Raw genomic sequence first — 22,381 nt, 5'->3', positions numbered from 1 at the left:
GGGGGTGAGCATGCAATGGTGTAATAACCCCAAAGCATCATTTTAGAGATATAACTTCTCTGTTTGGTGTGCACATGACCTATTGTGGAGCGGCTAGCAAGAGGCTAGTGGTGGTAGAATGTCTCTCTAGTGCTGGTCGCTGCTCAGGGCGAGAGTTTCAAGGACACAATGCATGTCGTTGCTGATCCTTCCTAGGGGGTGTTGTTCTCAGGCCCGCATACTCCTCTAGTTGGATATAGTCGGGGGTACGGTGACCCAGACAATCTGGAGATATGGTTGTGCTACGAAGGTGTCCAACCTCGGTCAAGATGCAACCTTGATGATCTGGCCAAGCAAGATGATTCCTTGTCACTATGGTCACACAGTTTAACTGGTGGTTAATATCTTAGATTAGGGTTAGATGAAAGAGATTGTAAGATGAAAGTGATTGTATAAGCCACTTGGCTATCCTTTTATGAAAAATGGCACAACTCTCTAATGCTTTTTCAAGGCAAGAAAAAAAGGAATTATGGTTCACCTCCACCTGCAAAAGCAAAACAACCAGATCTCCTTGACCAGGATCCACTTATACTGTGGTTGAGTCTCGCCGAAGTCCATAATCTATTTTTTTCTTTCATCTAAAGGTCACGACATCTAGACACATATGTCTACCAATTATACCTTCACTCGATGCTAACAGATAGGTAAGACATCCAAAACTCTAAAACAAGCTCTCCAAAACCGTCGTGGCAAGCAGTTTGATGCAAAGACAAAACCGAACCAAGGTAACTAAGTGCCCTACAAAAGGAAAACTATGCAAGCCCGTAAAGTACCACTATCATTGGACTTTCAGATAAGGTTTTATCCAAGGTTATGACACGCAACTGAGAATGGGAGGCCAGAAGGAGAAAACAACATGCAATCATCTAAAAAAACCAAACTTTTATGATGAAATCCAAGGATCCACTTACCGCCTCATCCGGCATCAGAAAATAATACTAAAGTTCAGATATTTTAAGTGAATCGCGCGCAGCTTTCCTTGTGATGAAAACAACTCATGAGGGGTGAAGTCTTAGACTTGCCACTGGTTCTTGCATTTTTTTCTGAATTATTATAAAGCATTTGTAGGGTTGTGTGTATGTGAGTATCTACGTTTCTATCATGCTAAAAAAAACAGCCATTATTTCAATAATTCCGGGGAATATCAAATAGGAACATCGACTACTACCCATATTTGGGGCTAAATTTGACAATCATGTGAAACACACTAGATTTGAAACGGCCCGAGTCAAATTCAAATTATTGGTTTTTATATATATAAAAAATCAAATTATTGGTTGACAAGCCATTCATAGCCACTGGCCGTGAGTGCGTTGCAAATCGAGGCAGCATCCTGTCGTCCGACTCGGTCGTAAACCGATGAAACACGCGACGCGATGAGCTATCCCGTCTGGCTCACTTCACTCGCCGCGCGTCGCGAAAACCGGAAAGCTGAGGCGGACAGACAGCGACCGCCGGCGCCTCCCAGCCTCGGGCTGGTCGCCTCCCCTCCCTCCCCCATGGACGACTTGACCTCTTCTTCCCCCCTCCCCCCTCCTCCGCTCGCTATACCACCACCATCACCACCACGCCCACTCCTCCTCCTGCTACGGCACACCTTCGCCTCCGCACGGGTGCCGGTTACACTTACAGGCAGTGCCGTTCGCTTCTTGGGCGCGCCGCGATGCCGCCGGGGGCGGGCCGCCGGGCGGCGGTGGACGTGGAGGACCTCCTGGTGCGCGTCAAGAACGGCGCCGGGCCCGAGCTCGGCGCCGTGGCGCGGGAGGTGGCAGCGCTGGCCGCCGAGGGGAGGCTCGGGGAGGACGAGGAGGGCGGGGTCCTGGTGCCGGCGCTGCTCGCGCGGCTCGCCGGCGCGGGGGACGCCGAGGTCAGGGTCCTCGTCATGGCCGCGCTGCGGCGCCTCGCGGGCTGCGCCGGCGCCGAGACCAAGGTGAGTGAGCCGAGCGGACGCTGTTTGGCCTCTTGTGGCCGTGCACCCTATGTGTTCGACGGTATGCTCGTGGAGGGATGGTCTTGAATGGCTCCTCCTGGGAGTATTTCGAAGCTGAATTTAGTGTTGTTTTGGATCATGGAACCACGGAAGTGGACAGCTGTAGGAATTTCGACCTGTGCCCAACCGCTCGCCGCACGGCACAGTGGCTTGCCGTGCGGACGCGATTAGGCGTACTTGATTATATAAGTTTTTCATTTTGCAGAATATGATGGTTGAAGACTAGTAGTTCATCATCAGAGTACAATAAATAACCAACCCGATCATGCTTCCCAATCTGATTGTATTTTCCGCATGGCTTTGCAGGAGAGGATGGCAAGCATTGAGGCACTTTCAAGCATCGTACGTTCCTTGTCTAGAGACGTCGACGAGAGAAATGAAGCAATTGCGCTGCTATTGGATTTGTCAGACATTCCGCAGGTCCGGCAGAGGATTGGCAGGATCAAGGGATGTATAGTGATGCTGGTTACGCTCAGGAATGCACATGAATCAGGCACCTATGATGACGCAGAGAAGTTGCTGCACATTTTGTCGTGCAACCCACAAAATGTGCTGCTCATGGCGGAGGCTGGCTATTTTCGACCATTGATACATTACCTGAAAGAAGGTATTTTAATTATTCTACACTCTGCATCACACTGCCATGTTCTAGCATATGTAAGTGTGAGTTATAGTGGTATTCGTCAAAATCAGGGGGTTATGAGCTTCTCCCTTTCTATGCGATAAACCAATTAAGAGCTTCTCAAAATGCACATGTGAGATCCGAGCCATAAAATTGAAGATGAGGTCATGTAAAACCATGAAAATAATGCAACAAGCAATAAGAGAGTGCAACCCAGAACCGTGAGAAAAACAGGACAAGACTTCGAAATTAATCTGACTAGCTGAATCCCCCTTACTTTCAGCGCAGCTGTGTGTCATCTAGCTATAATGATGTTCTAAGGTTTATTTTCTGTTTTTACAGGTTCAGATATGAACAAGATCCTAATGGCAACCGCTATTTCTAAGATGTTCCTCTCTGAACAGATGAAATCTTCCCTTGGAGAAGATGGAGCAGTCGAGCCCCTTGTGGAGATGTTTAAATCTGGAAACCATGAAGCCAAGCACTCGGTGCTAGCCGCCTTGCGTAATCTCTCTAGCTCTTTGCAAAACGCAGAAATTTTGATAAATTGTGGCATAACTGGATCACTGCTTCAACTCCTTTGCTCGGTCACATCAGTGCTCATGACCCTTAGAGAGCCAGCCGCAGCTATACTCTCAAATTTAGCAGAATCTGATCGTATCCTACTACATAGGGATGCAGCTCCTCAGATGCTCTCACTTCTTAACTTATCGTGTCCAGTAATTCAACTTCATCTTTTAAGGGCCCTCAATAGTATTTGTGGGCACACAAATGCTAAGAGGGCTAGAGCTAAAATTAGACAAAATGGTGGAGTGCAGCTCCTCCTGCCATTCCTTAGAGAAAAGAATGTTGGTATCAAAGTTGCTGCTTTGAATCTAATGTTCCATCTATCAAAAGATGCTTCACAAGAATTGGCCGAACAGATCAGGGAGACCCATCTTGATATCTTAGTGAAGATTATTGCTTCTCCTACACCTGGGATTGCCGAGAAGGCTGCAGCTGTTGGTGTCCTAAGTAACCTCCCGGTGTCAGATAAGAACATCACTAAGTTTCTCACACAAGCAAACTTGCTTCCAGTTCTGATCTCCTTATTGGAGGCAAACATCTCAGCGTCTCCGTCGCCACAAAAAATGTGGTTACTCGAGGGCATTGCTGGTGTGTTAACCAGGTTCACCGTTCCTTGGGATAAGAAACTACAAAGCTTAGCAGTTGGACATGGGGTACTTCCTTGGCTCGTCAAGCTGCTTTCAGAAGGATCAGTAAAGGCAAAGTCTAAATCAGCGACATCTTTGGCTCAACTGTCACAGAATTCAGTAGCATTACGCAAAGCAAAATCTCCAAGGTGGCTTTGTGTTCCCCCATCAGCCGAATCTTACTGTATAGTTCATGATTACCAGTGCACTATCAAAAGCACTTTCTGCTTGGTAAAAGCTGGTGCCGTCAACCCTCTGGTCAAAATACTAGAAGGCGAAGAGCGAGAAGCAGATGGAGCGGTGCTGGAAGCACTGGCTACCCTCGTGCAGGACGAGATCTGGGAGAACGGGAGCAGGGCGATAGAGAAGGCGTCAGGTGTCCATGCTCTGCTGAGAGTCGCCGAGGCAGGCGAGTTGACCTCCCAGGACAAGGCGATATGGATACTGGAGAGGTTCTTCCGGCTCGAAGAGCACAGAGAGCAGTACGGCGGGATCGCGCAGGCTCTGCTCATCGATCTCGCTCAGAAAGGCGACCCTGTCCTGAAACCGATGATCGGCAGGATACTTGCTCACCTTCAGCTACTTCAAACGCAGTCCAGCTACTTTTAAGCATAGCCGTTGTGCAGTGATGCTGGTTGAATGACCTGGGCAACCACCGGTGCCCCTTGAAGGATGCCTGATACATACAGTACTTGACAGGATGTTTGAAGTGCAACATCTCCTTTCTCCAGCAAGATGTTTATCGATCTACCGGTTTATCTGTAAAGGGAGATATTGTTATTGTGCAGTAGTGTCAACACGGCTGCTCTGTATTTTCCTGCTCATTTTTGTTAGTTATAAAGGAGTGTGTTACTCAGATGAGAGAAAGATGCAAAGTTTTATAGCTTAGGTCAATTATATGTCCAGCGAGATACTTCGTTGATATGTAGATATATACATGCAGCAATTGTTTTGTACAGCACATTTGTTCGACTCCCAGCGATTGTAAATTGGGTTACCATGAATCCACGATTGCAGACAGCCGCACGGGCACAGCAAGTTGCTTGAGTCTTTTTTCTCCGGCAATGCTAACTGGTGAACGTTCACTGGGAAGGAACTCCCAGCGAACGCCCTCGTAGCCGTTTGATCTCTAGAAAGAAATTGTCACCCCTAGGTCCTGTCTTTCGGGAGAGACCTGCGGACGAAGGATTACGTCCATATTTTAATTTTCTTCCCCTCCGGAGAGACTTGCCAATGTACGATCGCCGGTGACAATTAAAGACTTCTGATCTCTTGGATCCATTGCCATAGCCATATTCATCTCCTCGCCGATTTCGCCCACGTGAAATCTCAAAGAAATCATCATGGTCATGGAAACCAAGCGGAGGAAAGCCGTCTTCGTCTTCCCGCGGTGCCTTGGCCTTCGCCGCGCACGGCCCCGCCACGGCAGGAAGGAGAAGGAGCGTCCCGCTTCTCGGCCAGCAGATTGGAGGGACTGGGCGGCGCTGCCCGGCACCGCCCTGCGCGCGATCCTCGGGCGGCTTCATCAGACCGACGTCCTCCGCGGGACGGGGCCAGGGCTGGCGTGCGCGTCGTGGCGGCGCGCGGCCGTCGAGGACCCGCTGCTGTGGCGGCGCATCGACCTCGCCTCCGACGAGGACGGGGACAAGGACGCTCCGGCGGGGTGGCAGGCGATGGCGCGCGCCGCCGTGGACCGCAGCGCCGGCTGGTGCGAGTCCTTCCGCGGCCGCGTCGACGGCGACCTCCTCGTCTACCTCGCCGACAAGTACGTACGCCACCGTAATCCGATCAAACTTCCAATTAGCAATAGATCCATCTACCAACACATGACGTGATCTAACCGAGGAGCGTGCATGATCTCCGTGCAGCACGCCGCTGCTGAGGAGCCTCCACGTGACGAGCATGCTTGACATGCACGGCTGCCAGCTTGGCACGACGGCGATGGAGAAGCTGCCCCTTCTGGAGCAGCTCGTGGTGGCGGGGGGATACTTCGACCACGCTATGCTGTGCGCCGTCCTCGACCACTGCCCGCGTCTCCGGCTGCTCGACGCCGGCGGCTGAAGCAACGGGAAAAAGGCTCGTAGCTAGGTGCGAGAGCAGGATCCGGGACCTCCGGCTGCCGCGCTGGTCGACCGGTGGCGGATGCGGCTGCTGCAGACAAATGGCTCAAGAGTACGCAGACGAACATGATGAATGATCATCTGTTGCAGCAGACTATTCCCGGCTTTAAGTTTTAGTTTTGCCTCAGGCTCCATGGCTATATGCAAGCTAGCTAGTTAATTAGTTTACATGCTCTTTGTGTTTTGGCTATATGTAGATGTTAGTCATTTTTGTGATCTTATCACGTATTCCGTCTATCCCACAATATAAGACGTTTTTTCAAGTTAAGACAATTTGTAAAAACATTTCACCCTCACAAGGTGAACTCCGGAGAGAAAGCCAAGCCATGGTGAGAAAACATGCTTCTCCCGCTCCTTGTTTTTGTCGTGATCGTGGATGTGGTGTTTTTTTGTTGGTGTTGCAGCATCCGCCTCCCGTCAGCGCATGTTCGACCACTCGACGGATTTGGCCGTGGTTGTGTGGTGGTTTATCGTCTGATTGTGGGCTCGCACGCTGGTTGGCTTCATCCGCATCTTTGGGCGGTGAGTGGATTTGGTTGTGGTCATGTGGAGGTTCGTCGCTTTGTCATGGGCTCTTTTGCTTCCCTCGGTGTTGTCCGTAACCTCCTCGGACCCTCATCTATGGACTGGGTGGAGGCTAGTCCATCGTCGTTCGACTGGTGGCTTTATCGGTTGCTCGATGATATTCCGCCTATTCTCATGCAAGGGATTTGGCTCGAGTATTTGGTGGATCCGTCCTTGTAATGCTTGTGCTTCAGTCGTTTGTCGTCGTCTTGTAGCAAGTCGTTTAGGTTGTTTGCTGAGTCATGCCTCTTGCATTGTATCTGCCATCCTTCTTTGGCTTTGTATCATATACTTATTGAATACACATGCAACTCTGCAGCATGGTTCGAAAAATTATATCAGCATCTTCGTGAGAAAACATGTTCACGAGTTCAGCAAAAGTGATGGGGAACCAACGATACCTTGGGATGATGAAAAGTATGCACGCATGGAAGAAGCCAAGAGAGCAGTCTGTGAATGAATTTTGGCAAGGACTTCTCTCAACAGGATGGAAAGAAGCATGGGTTTTGTGGCCATTCATTGGACGAGAACACCGATGAGACAAAAATCGCAGGGTCAACGCAAATGTCGAACATCAACGGGAAGCGATCCTTGAAGGTGGTGTCACCTAGCCACCAATTTGTCCAAAAGAAACAGCTACGCCACCCTTCACCAATGGAATGGTTTGCCCCCATGTTGAAGTAGTGTTTGATAAGTTGTGAGGTGCATTAGAATTGAGAGTTTCCCTGGCTCAAGGAAGAGAAAATATTTGAAGCACCCAGAATTAGAATTAAGAGTTTCCCTAGCTCAAGAAAGAGAAAATATCTGAAGCACCCAGAAGTAGAACTGAGAGTTTTCCTAGCTCAAGAAAGAGAAAATATCTGAAGCACCCATATACTTAGCAAACATGATTGATTTCCGTAAGCTATTTTGAACCAAATACAATTTCAAATTCATCTAGCCATGATAGATATATTCGTTAGTTTCGATTTGAGCACCCCTAGAGACACACAATCTTTGAGGCGACAAATTTCTGGCCACTTAACAATGTGATAATTCCTTTTAGGTTTCACCTTCCCCAAAGAAGCATCCCTCTCTTTATTGAATTCCCTATGGTACCATCAGGAAGTAAAGACAATCCCATCGTGCAAGAAGGAAGATTTGAGAGGCAGGCATTAGTGAGGATGGTTTTTACTTGAAGAAAAAAAAAATCCTCCTTGCCAAGGGTTGACACGTTTTGCAACTTTCGCCACAAGATGACCCTAGTCAGCCTTCAAAATCTTCTTATGGTAATGGGAAGCCCAAGGTACGCACCCGAAGCTCCAAGGAAGACCAATTTATAATTGATTATGTTTCATTTAATCTAGTGATTAGTGAATGCTCTCAACTCCAATACCTACAAAAATGCTTTTTTGGGCGGGAATGTCAAACTCTTATTTGGTCGCAATATAGTCAGCTCAGCTTTGGCTAGCCCCGTCATTGGAGCATGCATGTGTACATATGAATAGTGATGCAGGTAGGGCCATTGGGGGGATTAAGAAACATTCGAGACCCTCGCCAAAAAAAAACATGTGAGAGCATCCAACCTTAGATCCCTAAGTTGTATTTCCACCATCAACACATACAATTTTCTTACTTTTACATAGTGGACCTTTATGAACTAAACCAGGCCAAAGATTGCCGTGGAGATTGGCAAGACCCGTGCTATTCTTGGCGACGAAATGGTTGAGATCCTTGAAACAACATTCACTTATGATCAGATTGGAGAAAGGCAGGCGAGACAAGCCAAGATAAATCAAGAAGAAAGCGGGGGGCGTAAGAGAAGCTCAAAGGGTGAGATTCTAGACGGTTAATGGAATCTCGAAAAACGGTAATAATGGAATTGCAATGCCAGCCGAAAAGAGTTGTGTGACCCCTCCATGTCAAATATAAAACGTTTTTTTCAGTTCAAATTGAGAGAGGTAGTACAAAACAATGTCTGCGGGTGCTTGCACCGTTGGATCGTGTTTGTTTGTTTGTTTAGGATCTGCTCTCCATGGGATTTTTTTTGTTGTTGTTGCGTGGAGCCGTCGAGCGTATCCATCCAGTCCAATCCAAACAAACAAAAGAAGAAACGTAGCACGGATATTTTCGGTCGCAAACATGATGATGGAGGTGGTTTTAAAAAAAACCATGTTGATGGAGGAGCGTCCATCCAAACGGCAGCAGCAGAAAGCGCCACCCCCCGCGGCCCACGTCTCGCCGCCTGGCCGAGCCGAGCCGAGCCGAGCGTCCAAACCCACAGATCCATTCCAAGCGTCCACCTCCCCGAGCCCTCGCCTCGCCAGACCCGTGTGCCAGCCGCCAACAACTCCCTCCCCGAGTCCAAACAGTCTCACCACTCTCCAGCCGCCGCGGCCCTCTCCCCCCCTCTCCTCGCAATGGCGGCCGCGCCTCCCCAGCCCGCCGCGCCCGCGCCCCCCGCCCCCGCGAGCGGCGGCGACGCGTTCCGCCTGGGCTTCGTCGGCGCGGGGAACCTGGCCGAGAGCATCGCGCGCGGCGTCGCGGCGTCGGGCGTCCTCCCGGCCTCCGCCGTCCGCACCGCGCCCCACCGCCGCCCCGAGCGCGCCGCCGCCTTCGCCTCCCTCGGCGCCACAATCCTCGCCTCCAACGCCCAGGTCCGTCTCCTGCTCCTCCCCAATCTGCTTGACCTCCCCCTCCCCCTCCCCCTGTACTCGAAGCAGCCAAGCATCTCTGTCTGTCTGTCTGTCTATCACGTGTTCAAGCCTGACATACCACTCCGTGTCTCACGTGATGTTTTTTCCTTCTCGTCCTAGGTTGTCGACGACAGCGATGTGATCGTCATCTCCGTCAAGCCCCAGATTGGTAAGTGCACTAGTTAGTATTATTAGCCTCAGTCAATCGCTGGTGCGTATCGCAAACGTTTGTGCTCAACATAGTGTTTGCTAGTCCCTGAAAGCAATCACTGATGCCTCAGATTTAACAATTTTGGGCTTTTGTTTTGCGTGCTTAAGAGATTATAATGCACATATATGAAATTGCAGTGAAGCAGGTTCTGGTTGAGCTCAAGCCCTTGCTGTCTGAAGAAAAGCTTCTTGTCTCCATTGCTGCTGGCATCAAGATGAAAGATTTGCAGGTCAGTCAGTCCGCATTCAGGGTTTACTCAGCTTTCCGTTGTTAACTGGTGATTCAGGGTATTCACTGCATGATATAATTTCTAGCTATATTCCAATCGAGAAGAAGCCAACTGATGCCATGTTTCTGTATATGGGTTGAGCTGGACATGAAACATCTCGCTTCACGCGAGCTCCTTTTTTTTCTGTCTTTACATTTATTTGCAGTATTAAATCCTGATCTTGATTTTGCGGCCTTTGCTGAACCTGGCAACCAATATTGGAACTTTTTTGAAGTACAACTTACCAAGCCGATACTCCATTTATATAATTTGCGGAGCTATGAGTAGATTTGTAAAGTTCACCTTACCATGTACTCCATTTGCCAAAATAAAAGCAGCTACCAGAACTAGACGTTTGTAAAATTACCCTCCATACAAGTACCAAAGTTGAGCCATGCACTTTTTTGCCTAACTAAGAATAAGACTACCACTTGAGTTACTCAACATAGTATGACTGTTTTTGTCTTATGGTTTTTTTTGCTCTTTTGATCCCAGGATTGGTCTGGTCAGCGCAGAATTATTAGAGTAATGCCAAACACCCCCTCTGCTGTCGGACAAGCAGCATCAGGTAAACATATGCAGATCTGTCTCCTGTAAACTTACTTCTTGTCTTTTAATCTATCAACTACACACATAATGCTGATATTGTGAAGCTATCAGTTGACCGAATTGTGTGGTGATCTCCCTTTAGTGATACCTTGAGAAAAAAGTCAACTCTAATTTCTTTTCTATTTCTAGTGTCTCTAATGAAATAACAAGGTTTACCTAATTGAAATGTCAAGGATTCGACTTTTAAAATCTTCAAAATCCGGTCTGCTTTATTGATTCATTATTACCTACATATGTAAATTTGAATTTGAAACGTGCAACACATTATCTACTTTGGTTTTTCCAGTAAAATGACTACCATTCTGTGATGTTATGAATCTCTATTATAAGTAGAAATTTTGTTGCTGGTGGAATTACTAAATGGAGGTTGTATCACTAGAAATATGCCATTTTTCACACATATGTTTCTTGCTGATGTTGTTTCATGTGCTTAGTGATGTGTCTGGGAGAGACGGCTACCGAGAATGATGAAAACCGTGTCAAAAGCTTATTTAGTGCCATTGGAAAAGTTTGGACAGCTGAAGAAAAATATTTTGATGCGGTTACTGGCTTGAGGTATGTCACATATTCTATATGAAACTATAAGGAAGCAATGCCAAGAGTAGGCCGTGATTGGCTCAAGAGTTAACATGCATTTCCATCTATTTGAATACAGTGGTAGTGGTCCGGCCTACATTTTCTTGGCAATAGAGGCCATGGCTGATGGTGGAGTTGCTGCTGGGCTTCCTCGGGATCTTGCTCTTGGTCTTGCAGCTCAGACAGTACGTATCCATTCCATATTCTGTTATTTTACATAGTCCGTTGGACATTATCTTGCATAGTTATTAAGCTGGGATGTGCATAGTTCCTTTGCACATTATGATTAATTTGCATTCTACCATATCAACAATTATGATATTCTGATCTCAAGTTTGCAGTATCCTGTTTTTGTCATTTGTTGATCTTCTACATGTTCTCATTACCTCTTTTTGTCATATGATCTGCTATTTAGGTGCTAGGTGCTGCAACCATGGTTAGCGAGACGGGTAAACATCCCGGGCAGCTGAAGGATCAGGTCACTTCCCCTGCAGGAACTACCATAGCTGGTGTTCATGAGCTCGAGAAGGGTTCGTTTCGCGGCACACTGATAAATGCCGTCGTTGCTGCCACAACAAGATGCCGAGAGCTCTCGAAAAATTAGTCTTCTTATAATCCTGGTAGCCATTGTTAGTTTTGCTACAATTCCGCAATAAAATGGTGTAGACATGATTTATGAGATCTTAATCTCAGACTCCAAACAGGTTCTCGACATATTTTCCTGGTCTAGCTGTGTGATGTTACAAAAAATTGGCATGCATTAACCTGTGCTTGCATACACAGAAACCAAGCACTTATCTGAAACTCAAGACAACGTCAAATCACATCATTTTTGTATGTCCAATCTGTCATCCATTTGGTATTGTCTCTACAAATATGTCATACACGCCCACAATTTGAGACACTACCTTATTATGAACAAAGTTTCCACAACAATCCGGTATGCATCGCCATTTGCTATGACATATGTACACAGAGAACTTACAAGCCTTCAACAGCACCACAATGTCACATGTAATTGCGAGAATTCCAGCGATCTTCAGGAGACCATTTGTCTTCATACCTACCAAGTGAGTACCCCGCAGCAGGTATATCAGCGAGATGCAGAGGATCAGGTTCTATACCATAGTCTGTCAATGGTCGGTGCTCAAGGATCTTGTCATGTTCAGTAACAAAATCTGGAATCTCAACTTCACCCTTTTTGATGTCCCCCCATAGATACTCCAGCCGACTAACATACTTGATTTTCCAATACAACCTGCAATGGACAACCAATAAAAATGAGTTAGTATACACCGAAAGGCTAGTGGTACACAACATAAATGGTACTATAAAGTAGCAATATTGTATGTTCCATCAATATCTAGTCAAGTACACAAGACTGAACCGTAACAAATCAACAAATGAATGAGTTGATGGTCTCTGCAATTTGCTTGTCACAAGTATAGATTACTTCTTACGATTCATGAATGGCATAACACAACCCTGGAAGCCCATTCGGCAAAATTATTCACAATCCAGAGAAGGTAAATAAAAACCATAATGCTTGTAGACAATTATTTACTAGTTTCCTTATGTTGTTGGAAGCAAGCTCCTTGTAAAATGGCATGCAAGTTTTCTGGCTATCATTATAAAACAACTCGACATATTTGAGCATTTTTAATGATCAAGAAATGTATGAGAGAAAACTGACCCTCCGCTTAAGAAGAGCCTGCCTAGTGTGGCCATGGCGAGCCAGGAATAAAGCCCAGGATGCAGGAAGTAGAATATTTGCAGCCTTTCCTTGTATTCAGCTGGAAGTTCTTCATAAATCCCCCTCAAGATTGTCATTCCAGGATTGTTATCATCAGATTGTACAGTGGTGTGTACGTACAAGATGCAGAACGGACCCTCTGGCAACTCGGTGCGGAGCTTGTGAAACACATACCTCTTCAGACGTCCACCATCTATAACAGGAGCTGGAATACAAAAATAAAATGCCATCTGAGTGTTACAGGGAGCGGTAGAAACTAATACTCCCTCCGTTCAAAAATAAGGGTCATGATTTTAGTTCAAATTTGAACTAAAACCACGACGCTTATTTTGGAACGGAGAGAGTATCATATTAGCGGCAAAGCTTGTAGCATCAGAACATCAAGTGCCTGTAGAAGTTGTGAACCTCCCTTGTGTCAAATGGTGATCGTGTCTGTGAGGTGATTTTGAGAAATAATGCAAGGTTATCCAACAGGATGTTAAGCCAATATGACATGGAAAGGAACCATCCACTACTAGCAAAGAAACTACATATAAATTGGCATGTAAGTTCCCTTATAAAATGGTATGATCGAGTCTGCCAACAGATTTTGAGAAATAATAGTACTCCCTCTGTTCCTAAATAAGTACAAGTCTTTTTAGAGAGTTCAATATGAAGTACATACGGATGTATATAGACATACTTTAGAGTGTAAATTCACTCATTTTGCTTTGTATGTAGTCCGCATTGGAATCTCTAAAAAGACTTATATTTAGGAACCAAGGGAGTAATATAACATCTTTTATTAGATCACTACTTTTTATTACTAGTTTACAAAAGGGGGTACTAATTTGCAGTACTGAATCTGTTATCAAACCAGAAACTAGATCAACAGGGGATGGTACCACTAGCAAAGAAGCCACATACAAAGCAGATAACTATCGAAATGAACAATCATGAACCGTGCCTCTCCAAAATCCAGAATTTTCAATTTTTGACAACCGGTCACAATAGAATTGCTAATTTGCTCGAGACATAAATATGCTGAAATCCTAAGTATATCATGCATTTATCACTCCATACCAACTCCAGGAATGCAGCTACGAGCTAACAGCAAAGAATTCATCGAACGACTCGCGCCAAACCCTAGACGCGCACCAGCAATCCCCAAATACCACCCGATAAATCCCAGGATGAGGAGAGGACGGGAAGTAACGGGAGGGGTTTGGCGCACCGGGGAAGAACTTGCCGACGACCCGGACGACGGGCCGGCCGGATCTGTCCGCGCCCTGCACGCGGACCACCTGGAGCTCCTCGAGGTCGGAGAAGTCGTCGCCGAGGTCGGGGGCGCAGTCGTGCCACTCCTCGCGGTCGGCGGGGGAGGCGAGGAGCGCCGCGCCGGCGTCCACCGCGAAGTCGGAGCCTATCACCATCACGGAGAAGTCGCTCCCGCCGCCGCCGCCCGAGCCCGATGCGAGCGCCATGGCAGCCGCCCCTCCTGCTCCACAGTCCCGAGAGTCCGGTCCAGGTATGTGGTGCGGAGTAAAAAAAAAAGTCGAGCAACTTTTTTGAGGGTTTTTTTAGGCAAATGTGGTGCGGAACATGTGCACGCGGCCACACATAGGGATGGAATTCAAGTCGGCTCGACTCGTTAGAGCTGGTTAATAAGATATGTTTGTAGACACATACTTTTCATCACAAATCACAACAACAATGTACAGTGAAGGAACACTTGGTGCACTCCATAAATGACAATATAAAACAGTATTGGGAGTGACCTTATTGTCCTTTGTCGGAACTTTATTCAGGACATGACAAGATGTCAATATAGCCTCCCTCCACCATGCCTTGAATAAATTCGATGTATCTAACATGGTGTTAACCACGTATTTTGTCGGTGGTGGCAGATTCTATTCGGCGATGTAGGCGCTCGTTCTTACTGTTTCTTCACTCACATTAGCCAACGGAGGCAGACCACACACTGACAACTTATTTCCTTTGTCTTTTATAGTTTGGCTAGGCGATTTTTTTTTCTTTTTCGTTGTGAGTTTTTCTGGACCAGTTTTTTGTTTCTCTTTCTTCCTTTTTCTGTTTTTTTCTTTCATCTTTTTCTTTTTTTCTTTACCTTTTATGCACCAAATTTTTCAAATTTGGTGAACTTTCTTTTTCAAAATCGATTAGCTTTCTTTTTCAAAATAGAGTATTTTTTTCCAAATTCGATGATTTTTTTTCCAAATTCAAGAATATTTTCTAAAAATCAATGAACTATCTTTTCCAAATCTGTGAACTTTTTTCAAATTCAGTAAACTTTTTCTGAATGGACGGACTTTTTTTCAAAACCAGTGAACTTTTATCAAAATCTGTGAATTTTTTTCAAATTCAATGAAATTTTTTCAAATTCGGCAAACTTTTTTCTGAAATAGATGAACTGTTTTTCAAAACCAGAGAAGTTTTTTCAAATACGACGAACTTTTCTTCAACTTTTGTGAATTTTATTCCAAAGCGTGAACTTTTTCAAAATTTAATGAACTTTTTTCAGAGCAAAATTAACCTTTTTCAAATTATGTTCAAATAACTCAAAAATCTTTGCGACGCGCCTATATTGGTTCTAAAAGAGTTTGTGTTGCTATTAATCACTACTGTTCACAAGCTCTAGTGGTTAGCTAAGCAAATCCAGGGATGCATCGGTGCGACTTTGAATCTGCACACACACACTTTTTGCAAGTGGTTTTTTCGTGCAATATAACACAGTGCACTGTGCGTAATTGGGCTGGCCCACTATGCGCTGCATTGGCTTCTCTGGTGCTGAGGGCGTTAAATAGGATCACCCATCGACGACGGCAACACACAACTAGCCCACAGAAATTTTATGGGCTGGCTTAGGCCCAAGTAATGCCTAAATCCCCCCTTGGTATATTTATGTGACTCCCAGCACAGGCGTTATGTCTCGCTTATCGCGAGAGATACAAAATCACTCATTAAGGAGTACTCTTTGATAAGATCAGTCTCATCTTCCTAGGTTGTGAACAGTGCCACACTGCATGTCGCAACCTGAGAGTTTTCCCATTTTTTGTAGATTCGTTTATTCAAAATGTTTTATCACTCAGACCACGCGTTCCAAATCTCGAACAATTTTCACCATTGTATTCCTCGCGACGAGATCTTCAAAAGTAGATGCCATGTTGATAGGTTTTGATAATCTTCTTTTTCACAAAAAAAGTACGAAAAAGCTGAACCGGATGCACGTTTTTTCCCTTTCACAAAGGGGAAAACACGTTTTTTTTTGCCCTTTCAAAGAGGCACCTCTCACGGAAGCAAATTCATGCCTCTCGCAAAAGGAAAAAAAAACGTGTTTTTCCCTTTCCTGAGAGGCACAGTTCGCGGAAGCAAATATGTGCCTCCACGAGAAGTAAACCCGTGCCTCTCGCGGAAAAAAATACATGTTTTTCCTTTTTCGAGAGTCAAGGTCGTGCCTCCACGAGAATTAAATCCGTGTCTCTTGCGAAAGGAAAAAATATATTTTTTTTGTCGTGCCTCTCGTGTAAGCAAATCCGTGCCTCCACGAGAAGTAAATTTGTGCCTCTCGCGGAAGAGAAGAAAACGTGTTTTTTTCTTTCTGCAAAACCACGGTCGTGCCTCTCTTATAAGCAAATCCGTGTCTCCACGAAAAGTAAGTCCGTGCCTCTCGTGATGCATTTTTTTGGGAGTCACGACCATGTCTCTCGCATACGCAAATCTGTGCCTGCACAAGAAGTAAATTTGTGCCTCTCGGGAAGAAAACATGTTTATTCTCGCAAAATTTTGTTTTTTCCAAAAACAAAATGGCAGAAATCCAGGGGAAAACCGAGAAGCCGAAAAAATAATCTAAAAGCCAAAAAGGCGTATAGAAAATAAAATAAAATTCAAAGGGAACACCCAGAGTGCGACACACGTGGCGACGGTTCAGACTGGGCCAAGTGACGCACTACCAGCCGACCCCAAGTGACCCTTGGGAGGGCTCTCGAAGGAGTACCCGTTAATTAGTTGCTCCCCGAGAGGTAAGGTGGGATCTTTTTTTTAGGGGAAGGTAGGGCAGGACCTATTCTCGGGACCTCCTATTCAGCAAGTTCAGAACCGCGTAATCAAGCTGGCGCTCATTGCAGCGCCCTGGTGGGCCTGCCCGCGAACACGCAACAACAGTGAAAAAATACTAGCAAGAATTGTTGCTCCGTGGATTCGAACTCACACCACTGCATTGCTGCATGAGCCTCGCTAACCACTAGACTCAGCAAAATATGACTGATCATAGTACCGCGAGATGTTTAAGGACAATAGTAGCAGTGCTGGCCAAAATTTAGAAGTTCACAGATTAAAAAAAAGTTTATGAATTTGTTTCAAAAGTAAAAGGTTCAGGTATTAATAAAAGCTCACGAAAATTGAAAAAAGTTCACTAATTCGAGAAAAAAATTCATAAATTTGAAAAAGTTCATGGAATTTGAAAAGGTCCACTAATTTCAGAAATGTTAACGAATTTTAAAAAGTTCATGAGTTTGAAAAAAGTTCACGGATCAAAAAAGTTCACGCAATTCAAAATAGTTCAAGAAAATTGAAAATAGTTCATCAATTTTTCATAAAAGTTCATGAATTTTGAAAAACGTTCATTGATTTTGATAAAAGTTCATCGAATTAGAAAAGGGTTCATCGAATTTGAAAAAAATTCAATGATTTTGAAAATCCGGTGATTCACAGAATTATAAAAAAGAAAAAGGGAAAAGTAGAGAAAAACTAAAGGAAAAACAAAACGAAAAAGGTAAATGAAAAAAATAAAAAATAAATAGGGAAAAGAATAAGAAAACAAAAGAACAAAGCAGGGAAGAAGATCTATGTTATCGTAGGGGTGACGTCGGTGGGGTGGTTTGCAAAAAACACATTAACGGGCGTCTGCAGCGCCAGATAGGATTCGCCCCTATTCTCACCGATTGCGAGCAATAGGCGTGCGCACTTTTGGCCGGCCCAAATCGGGTTCCATCGGGATAGGCTTTCTATGCACTATTTTCTTTATTTCCGTGTTTTTTTTAACAATTTTCTTAGGCTTTCTTTTTTTATATTACTTTCCAGTTATTTATTTATTTATTTATTTTTATGTTTGTTTTCATTGTTTCTTCTTTCTTCATTAGGCTTTTGGGTTTTTATATTGCACGTCTACATGTTCAATACACGTTATTTTTTTTATTAATACATAACATTTTCTTGATACTCATTCAACAATTTTGAAATACATGTTTTTAAACATTTTTTCACATAGAGTACATGCTAATTTTTTTCAAAGATACATCAAAAATTATATTAAACGAATATTTGACATGATTTTTTAAACTACAAGAACATTTATTAACACTGTATAAAAAAACAACGAACTTTTTTTTTCTTCAAAATTTCACAACCAACTTTTGGAATGGTACTGTACATTTTATTTTTCTAAACTAAACCAATATTTGTTGAACGGTATCCCGCTACTCTCATGAACAAGTATTACATCACTAAACATCTTCCTTTGTTTGCGACGACCTTCACTTGAAGCGTCGCCGGGTCCGTCACGTAGTGATGAAAAACACGACTCCATGACCCCTGAGAGATGCCGTCCGCGTGCACTCCGGCATGTCGCAGCAGTGCGTGCCCTTCAGCTCGACCTTCGCAATTCTTCCGGAGGCACCACCATGGCCAATGGGGTTCGCTTTGGGATAGCGATGTTCGGCTCAGCTTGGAGACTGGTGAGTGGCCAAACCGTAGCTCTTCTCATGTATGTACAGCTTTCTTCGTTGCCGCCGGTCGGATGGATGGATGGATCAGGCCATCTTGGCGGCGAAGCCGGAGGCCATCATGACCTTGAACTCGTCGAAGGAGATGAGGCCGTCGCCGTTCTTGTCCACGCCCTCGATCATGCGGCGGCACTGCTGGACCGTGGCCTTCTCGCCGAGGACGTGGAGCACGCGCGCCAGCTCCGCGGCGGAGATGTCGCCGCTGCCGTCCGCGTCGAACACCTTGAAGGCGAGCCGCAGGTCCTCCTCGTCGTCGCCGGGCGCGGTGGCGTTGAGCGCCGCGAACTCCTCCAGGCTGATGAAGCCGTCGCCGTCCGCGTCCGCCTCGGCCATCATGCGGGTCAGCTCGTCCTCGGTGGCCGCGTGGCCCAGGCTCTCGAAGAGGGCGGCCAGCTCCGGCCGCGAGATCCGGCCGTCGCCGTTGGCGTCGAACTTGCGGAACACCCGCTCCATCTCCTCCTCCGCCGACCGCGCCGGGGACCCCGCGCCCGACGCCGGCCGGTTCTCCTCCCGCTCCTCCTGGGGAGGCGGCGGCGGGGAGGCGGAGCGCGACTTGGAGGAGGAGCGGCGGCGGAACAGGGCCGGCATCTTGATCTTGCCCATCGCCGACGACGTCTACTTAGCGGCGCTAGCAACGAGGAAACTCTTCTTGGCTTTGGTTCCGCTCGATTCGATTCGATGGCTTGCTCTGCGGTGGTTGCAGGTTCGTTCCAGAGGGGGACGTCGGGCATTTATAGATAGATGGAGGAGGAGGCAGCCACCATTGGAGGAGATTCGGAGGCGAGGAAGGAGCGGAGGAAGGTGTGCGACTAGACTCCGACTCTGGCTAGCTGTGCGTGGGCGTGGGCCGCGCTGGAGGTTGCGCGTGGTCTCTGACGGTGGGCCCGTCATGGATAGTGAGAGGGGAGGCCCGGTCCCGCACGCGTCGATTACATCGCGGATTACCGGATTAAGCCAACGGCCGTGATGACCGTGTCCACGACTAATCCCCTTCTTGTGTTGTGGAATTCTTTTTGGATCCGCACGAGCAACTTAACTCCGGCGAAAGTTTCAAAGAGAGAAAAAAACTGACTCCGGCGAATGTTGGTCCTCGTCTCGACCCATGACCGGCGAGAACGCTCGGTCCATGGCCGATAGTCTGCCACGCTTCATTTGTGTTTCGGTACGTAGCCAATAGTTCGCCACGCTTAATTGCTGGCAATCCACAAACTTGATGGATAAATTAGTCAACACAAGTGCGGCAACATTTGAGAAAAATGTGAGGGTAGTATGTCAATAATATTCCTTAAGAAACATGTTAGAGCATCGGCAGCCGCATACGCCAAATCCGACCCCACAAACGTTCGCGGATGCGTCTAGGCGCGTCTGCGGACCGTAACCGGTCTCGCCTCAAATTTTTTCTATCCACAACCCGGATACCTTAATTATTAATCCTCAAATCCATACAATTCTCTTTTTAATGAACAGACATATCTCATGTTGGTTACTCAACAGAAAATCTAACACACTTGTCGAAAAGTTTAGCTAAGAAATGAACATGTTGTTACGCTTCTCGCTCGGACATTCCATTTATCCGTTTGGTTTGGCCAACTATATTGATTTATCTTCAGTGGGAAATGTGCTTTGCAATGGGTTTAATCTTGCGGTATCCTCACCCAGTGACAGAAGGGGTAGCGAGGCATGTATTGCATTGTTGCCATTAAGGATAAAACGACGGGGTTTTATTCATATTGCTTGCGTTTAGTTTGTCTACATCATGTGGCCTCCGCCGCTCTCTGCCGGGCACAGCGAGGCGCCCTTGCCTCCGATTGCGGTGGCGCGGGCGACACATGCTTGGTAGTGCGTGCACGAGCACCCGTCGCCGGCCCGGGGTGGGGGGGAGCAGCTTCCGAAGGGGACGACCACGAAGCGCGACAAGTTAGGGCCGAATGAGACGAGTCGACATGGTCGACCGCACAGCTTGCCCGCTGGACCACCGGGGATAGCGCGGTGCTCGAGCTTCTGTCGTTGTCCAGCCGCGATCGAGGATGGGCAATGCAGAGCACGAGCTCGTCGTCTTCTAGGGCTTCGCTTCCAGAGTCCTCATTCAAGAGCCCATCCTAGTCGATGGAGCCAGATTCACTGCTGTAGCCGGGCATGCTGGAGGGAGGGGAGAAAATGGGCAGTGGAATTGGAGCCATCGATATTCGCGAAGGGTGGACTATTAGGCTTTGGTCCGGGGTGGGGTGGGCTAGAGAGGACCGGATCCGATATGGCGGTCGCGTCCGGACTACACCGCATATGGCCTAGGTATGGGGGGTGCCGGACGGCTTGGACGTATAGGGACGGTGTGAGGGGTCCGGTTGAGTGGCAAAATCGTGATTGGGTAGTGACCAAAAACATGTTCAAAAATTATACCAGTGGATTCACATGTGGGACGTGGCATATACTCGCTCTGTCCCATAATGTAAGGCGTTGTTGAAACTACGTCAATGTCAGAAAACGTATTACATTAAATGACAGAGCGAGTACCTCATATTTTGTTCGTCAAGTTAAGATATCTTTTCTAAATTTCCCGCAAAAAAAGTGTTCATTTGTAAATATGTACGTAGCTTATCTGAACGGATGTAGTGTTTTTTCAAAAAAAGAAAATTGCAGTGGGCGGCGGTCAGGAGCAGTACTTGTGTCCAATAAAACACCTAGAAATCACACAAACGGTGTGACTTGAACACAGAGTCACGTGCAAGATGTACTACTTGCTGCCCCTAACAAAATATGAGGACACGCCTAACATGAAAAAGGCAGTACCCAAAAATCATGCTCTGCGCATGACTGGATCGCATCATTCACGCGCAAATGTTCATGTGGGTATGGGTACATGGCAAGAAAAGCATTTCTTGCGGTGGTGGTGCACGTTTAATTCCCCCATAAGTCCATATACCTTTCGTGCTGTACCCTGCGTGTTTTGTTAGGTTGCCTTGGTTGCCCTTGAAAAGGTACCAGAGTACTAGCATGAATATATATAGCACGAAATGTTTGGCACGAAGAGAGCGCGCTCGTGTAGAATTGCTCTTTCGAGCCGCAACGGTTTCGTGGACTCGTCACGACGTGATTTGCACTAGGGTCACGTGCACGCAGTTTGCACCGTAGACTTAGTGAGAGCTAGCTATGGCTCTACTGGATGCCCAACTTTTTATTAAGGGCACCTTCAAGCCGGACCCGTAAACCTCCCGCGACCGTCCGGATCTCATAAACCATCGCCGACCTGTATCGTAGACGTTTGACTGGACGAGATGGGACGGATATCTACCGCGCCCGTTCAATGCCGTTGTCCGTCTGTCTGCCGCCATTAAGCAGGTTCGTCAGCCGAGAAACCCACTCCGGCGCCGCGCATTGACGCACCCGGACGCCTCGCCTCACCTGAATCCGCTATATAAAAACGGCCACAACCGGCTAACTCCACACCACAACACAAGCCCCTCCACATCCTCCTCCCTTCCACTGCATCCATCATGACCGCCAGCGGGAAAACACTGCGGGACAGTCTGTTACCGGAGATGAAGCATGCGGTGGCCACCCTTGTCACCGACTGGCATAGCCGCCGTGCCAGGCGGATCGTGGCCGGCTTGCCGGCCAGCTCGCCCGAGGTCTTATTGCCGGTGCTCATGGAAAGGCGGAAGGAGGACGACACGGGCTTGGACACCGGGCGCTACCGTAGGATAGGTTTAGGGGTGGGGCATTTTTTTTGTTCTAAATGTTTGAAATGTAGTTAAATCCACCGTGTTTGTATGAATCCGTCATGTTTTTATGAAATGCGGCCGTTTTTGCATTAATTTCATCTGGTCTGTTGAAAAAGAGTTAGAAATGTATGCGGCTATCCTTGGATGTTGACCTCCCGCATCCATGTCCGCGGACTGATTCTCCCCTGTCCGTGGATGGATGCGGGAGAAAATTTACGGGCTGCCGTTGGAGATGCCCTAACGTCTTCCATCGGCATTCCAGTAG

General features: G+C 46.8%; 5 protein-coding genes across 5 annotated transcripts; 3 read left to right on the top strand and 2 right to left on the bottom strand.

The window, feature by feature from the left end:
* Positions 1-1,444: 1,444 nt before the first annotated feature.
* Positions 1,445-4,772, top strand: LOC123080689 (U-box domain-containing protein 44). Its single transcript, XM_044503623.1, has 3 exons — positions 1,445-1,969; positions 2,336-2,636; positions 2,994-4,772. The coding sequence occupies exons 1-3, from the start codon at positions 1,703-1,705 to the stop codon at positions 4,451-4,453; spliced, it is 2,028 nt and encodes a 675-aa protein (XP_044359558.1). The 5' UTR covers positions 1,445-1,702; the 3' UTR covers positions 4,454-4,772.
* A 118-nt stretch (positions 4,773-4,890) lies between these two features.
* Positions 4,891-6,434, top strand: LOC123080690 (putative F-box/LRR-repeat protein 23). The gene is made up of 2 exons (XM_044503624.1): positions 4,891-5,609; positions 5,713-6,434. The coding sequence occupies exons 1-2, from the start codon at positions 5,188-5,190 to the stop codon at positions 5,903-5,905; spliced, it is 615 nt and encodes a 204-aa protein (XP_044359559.1). The 5' UTR covers positions 4,891-5,187; the 3' UTR covers positions 5,906-6,434.
* A 2,395-nt stretch (positions 6,435-8,829) lies between these two features.
* LOC123080685 (pyrroline-5-carboxylate reductase) lies at positions 8,830-11,631 on the top strand. Its single transcript, XM_044503620.1, has 7 exons — positions 8,830-9,164; positions 9,324-9,372; positions 9,552-9,643; positions 10,178-10,250; positions 10,726-10,846; positions 10,947-11,052; positions 11,283-11,631. The coding sequence occupies exons 1-7, from the start codon at positions 8,928-8,930 to the stop codon at positions 11,469-11,471; spliced, it is 867 nt and encodes a 288-aa protein (XP_044359555.1). The 5' UTR covers positions 8,830-8,927; the 3' UTR covers positions 11,472-11,631.
* On the bottom strand, positions 11,628-14,151 carry LOC123080686 (protein GDAP2 homolog). The gene is made up of 3 exons (XM_044503621.1): positions 13,834-14,151; positions 12,561-12,825; positions 11,628-12,125 (listed from the first exon to the last, which is right to left on the bottom strand). The coding sequence occupies exons 1-3, from the start codon at positions 14,081-14,083 to the stop codon at positions 11,876-11,878; spliced, it is 765 nt and encodes a 254-aa protein (XP_044359556.1). The 5' UTR covers positions 14,084-14,151; the 3' UTR covers positions 11,628-11,875.
* Positions 14,152-17,980: 3,829 nt separating this feature from the next.
* On the bottom strand, positions 17,981-19,109 carry LOC123080688 (probable calcium-binding protein CML10). The gene has a single exon (XM_044503622.1). The coding sequence runs from the start codon at positions 18,998-19,000 to the stop codon at positions 18,425-18,427; it is 576 nt and encodes a 191-aa protein (XP_044359557.1). The 5' UTR covers positions 19,001-19,109; the 3' UTR covers positions 17,981-18,424.
* Positions 19,110-22,381: the final 3,272 nt, after the last annotated feature.

The sequence above is a fragment of the Triticum aestivum genome, chromosome 3D, assembly GCF_018294505.1.
Source record: "Triticum aestivum cultivar Chinese Spring chromosome 3D, IWGSC CS RefSeq v2.1, whole genome shotgun sequence".
Lineage (NCBI taxonomy): Eukaryota > Viridiplantae > Streptophyta > Magnoliopsida > Poales > Poaceae > Triticum > Triticum aestivum.
The sequence above is the reverse complement of the archived record's forward strand: the minus strand, read 5'-3'. Positions and strand labels throughout refer to the sequence as shown.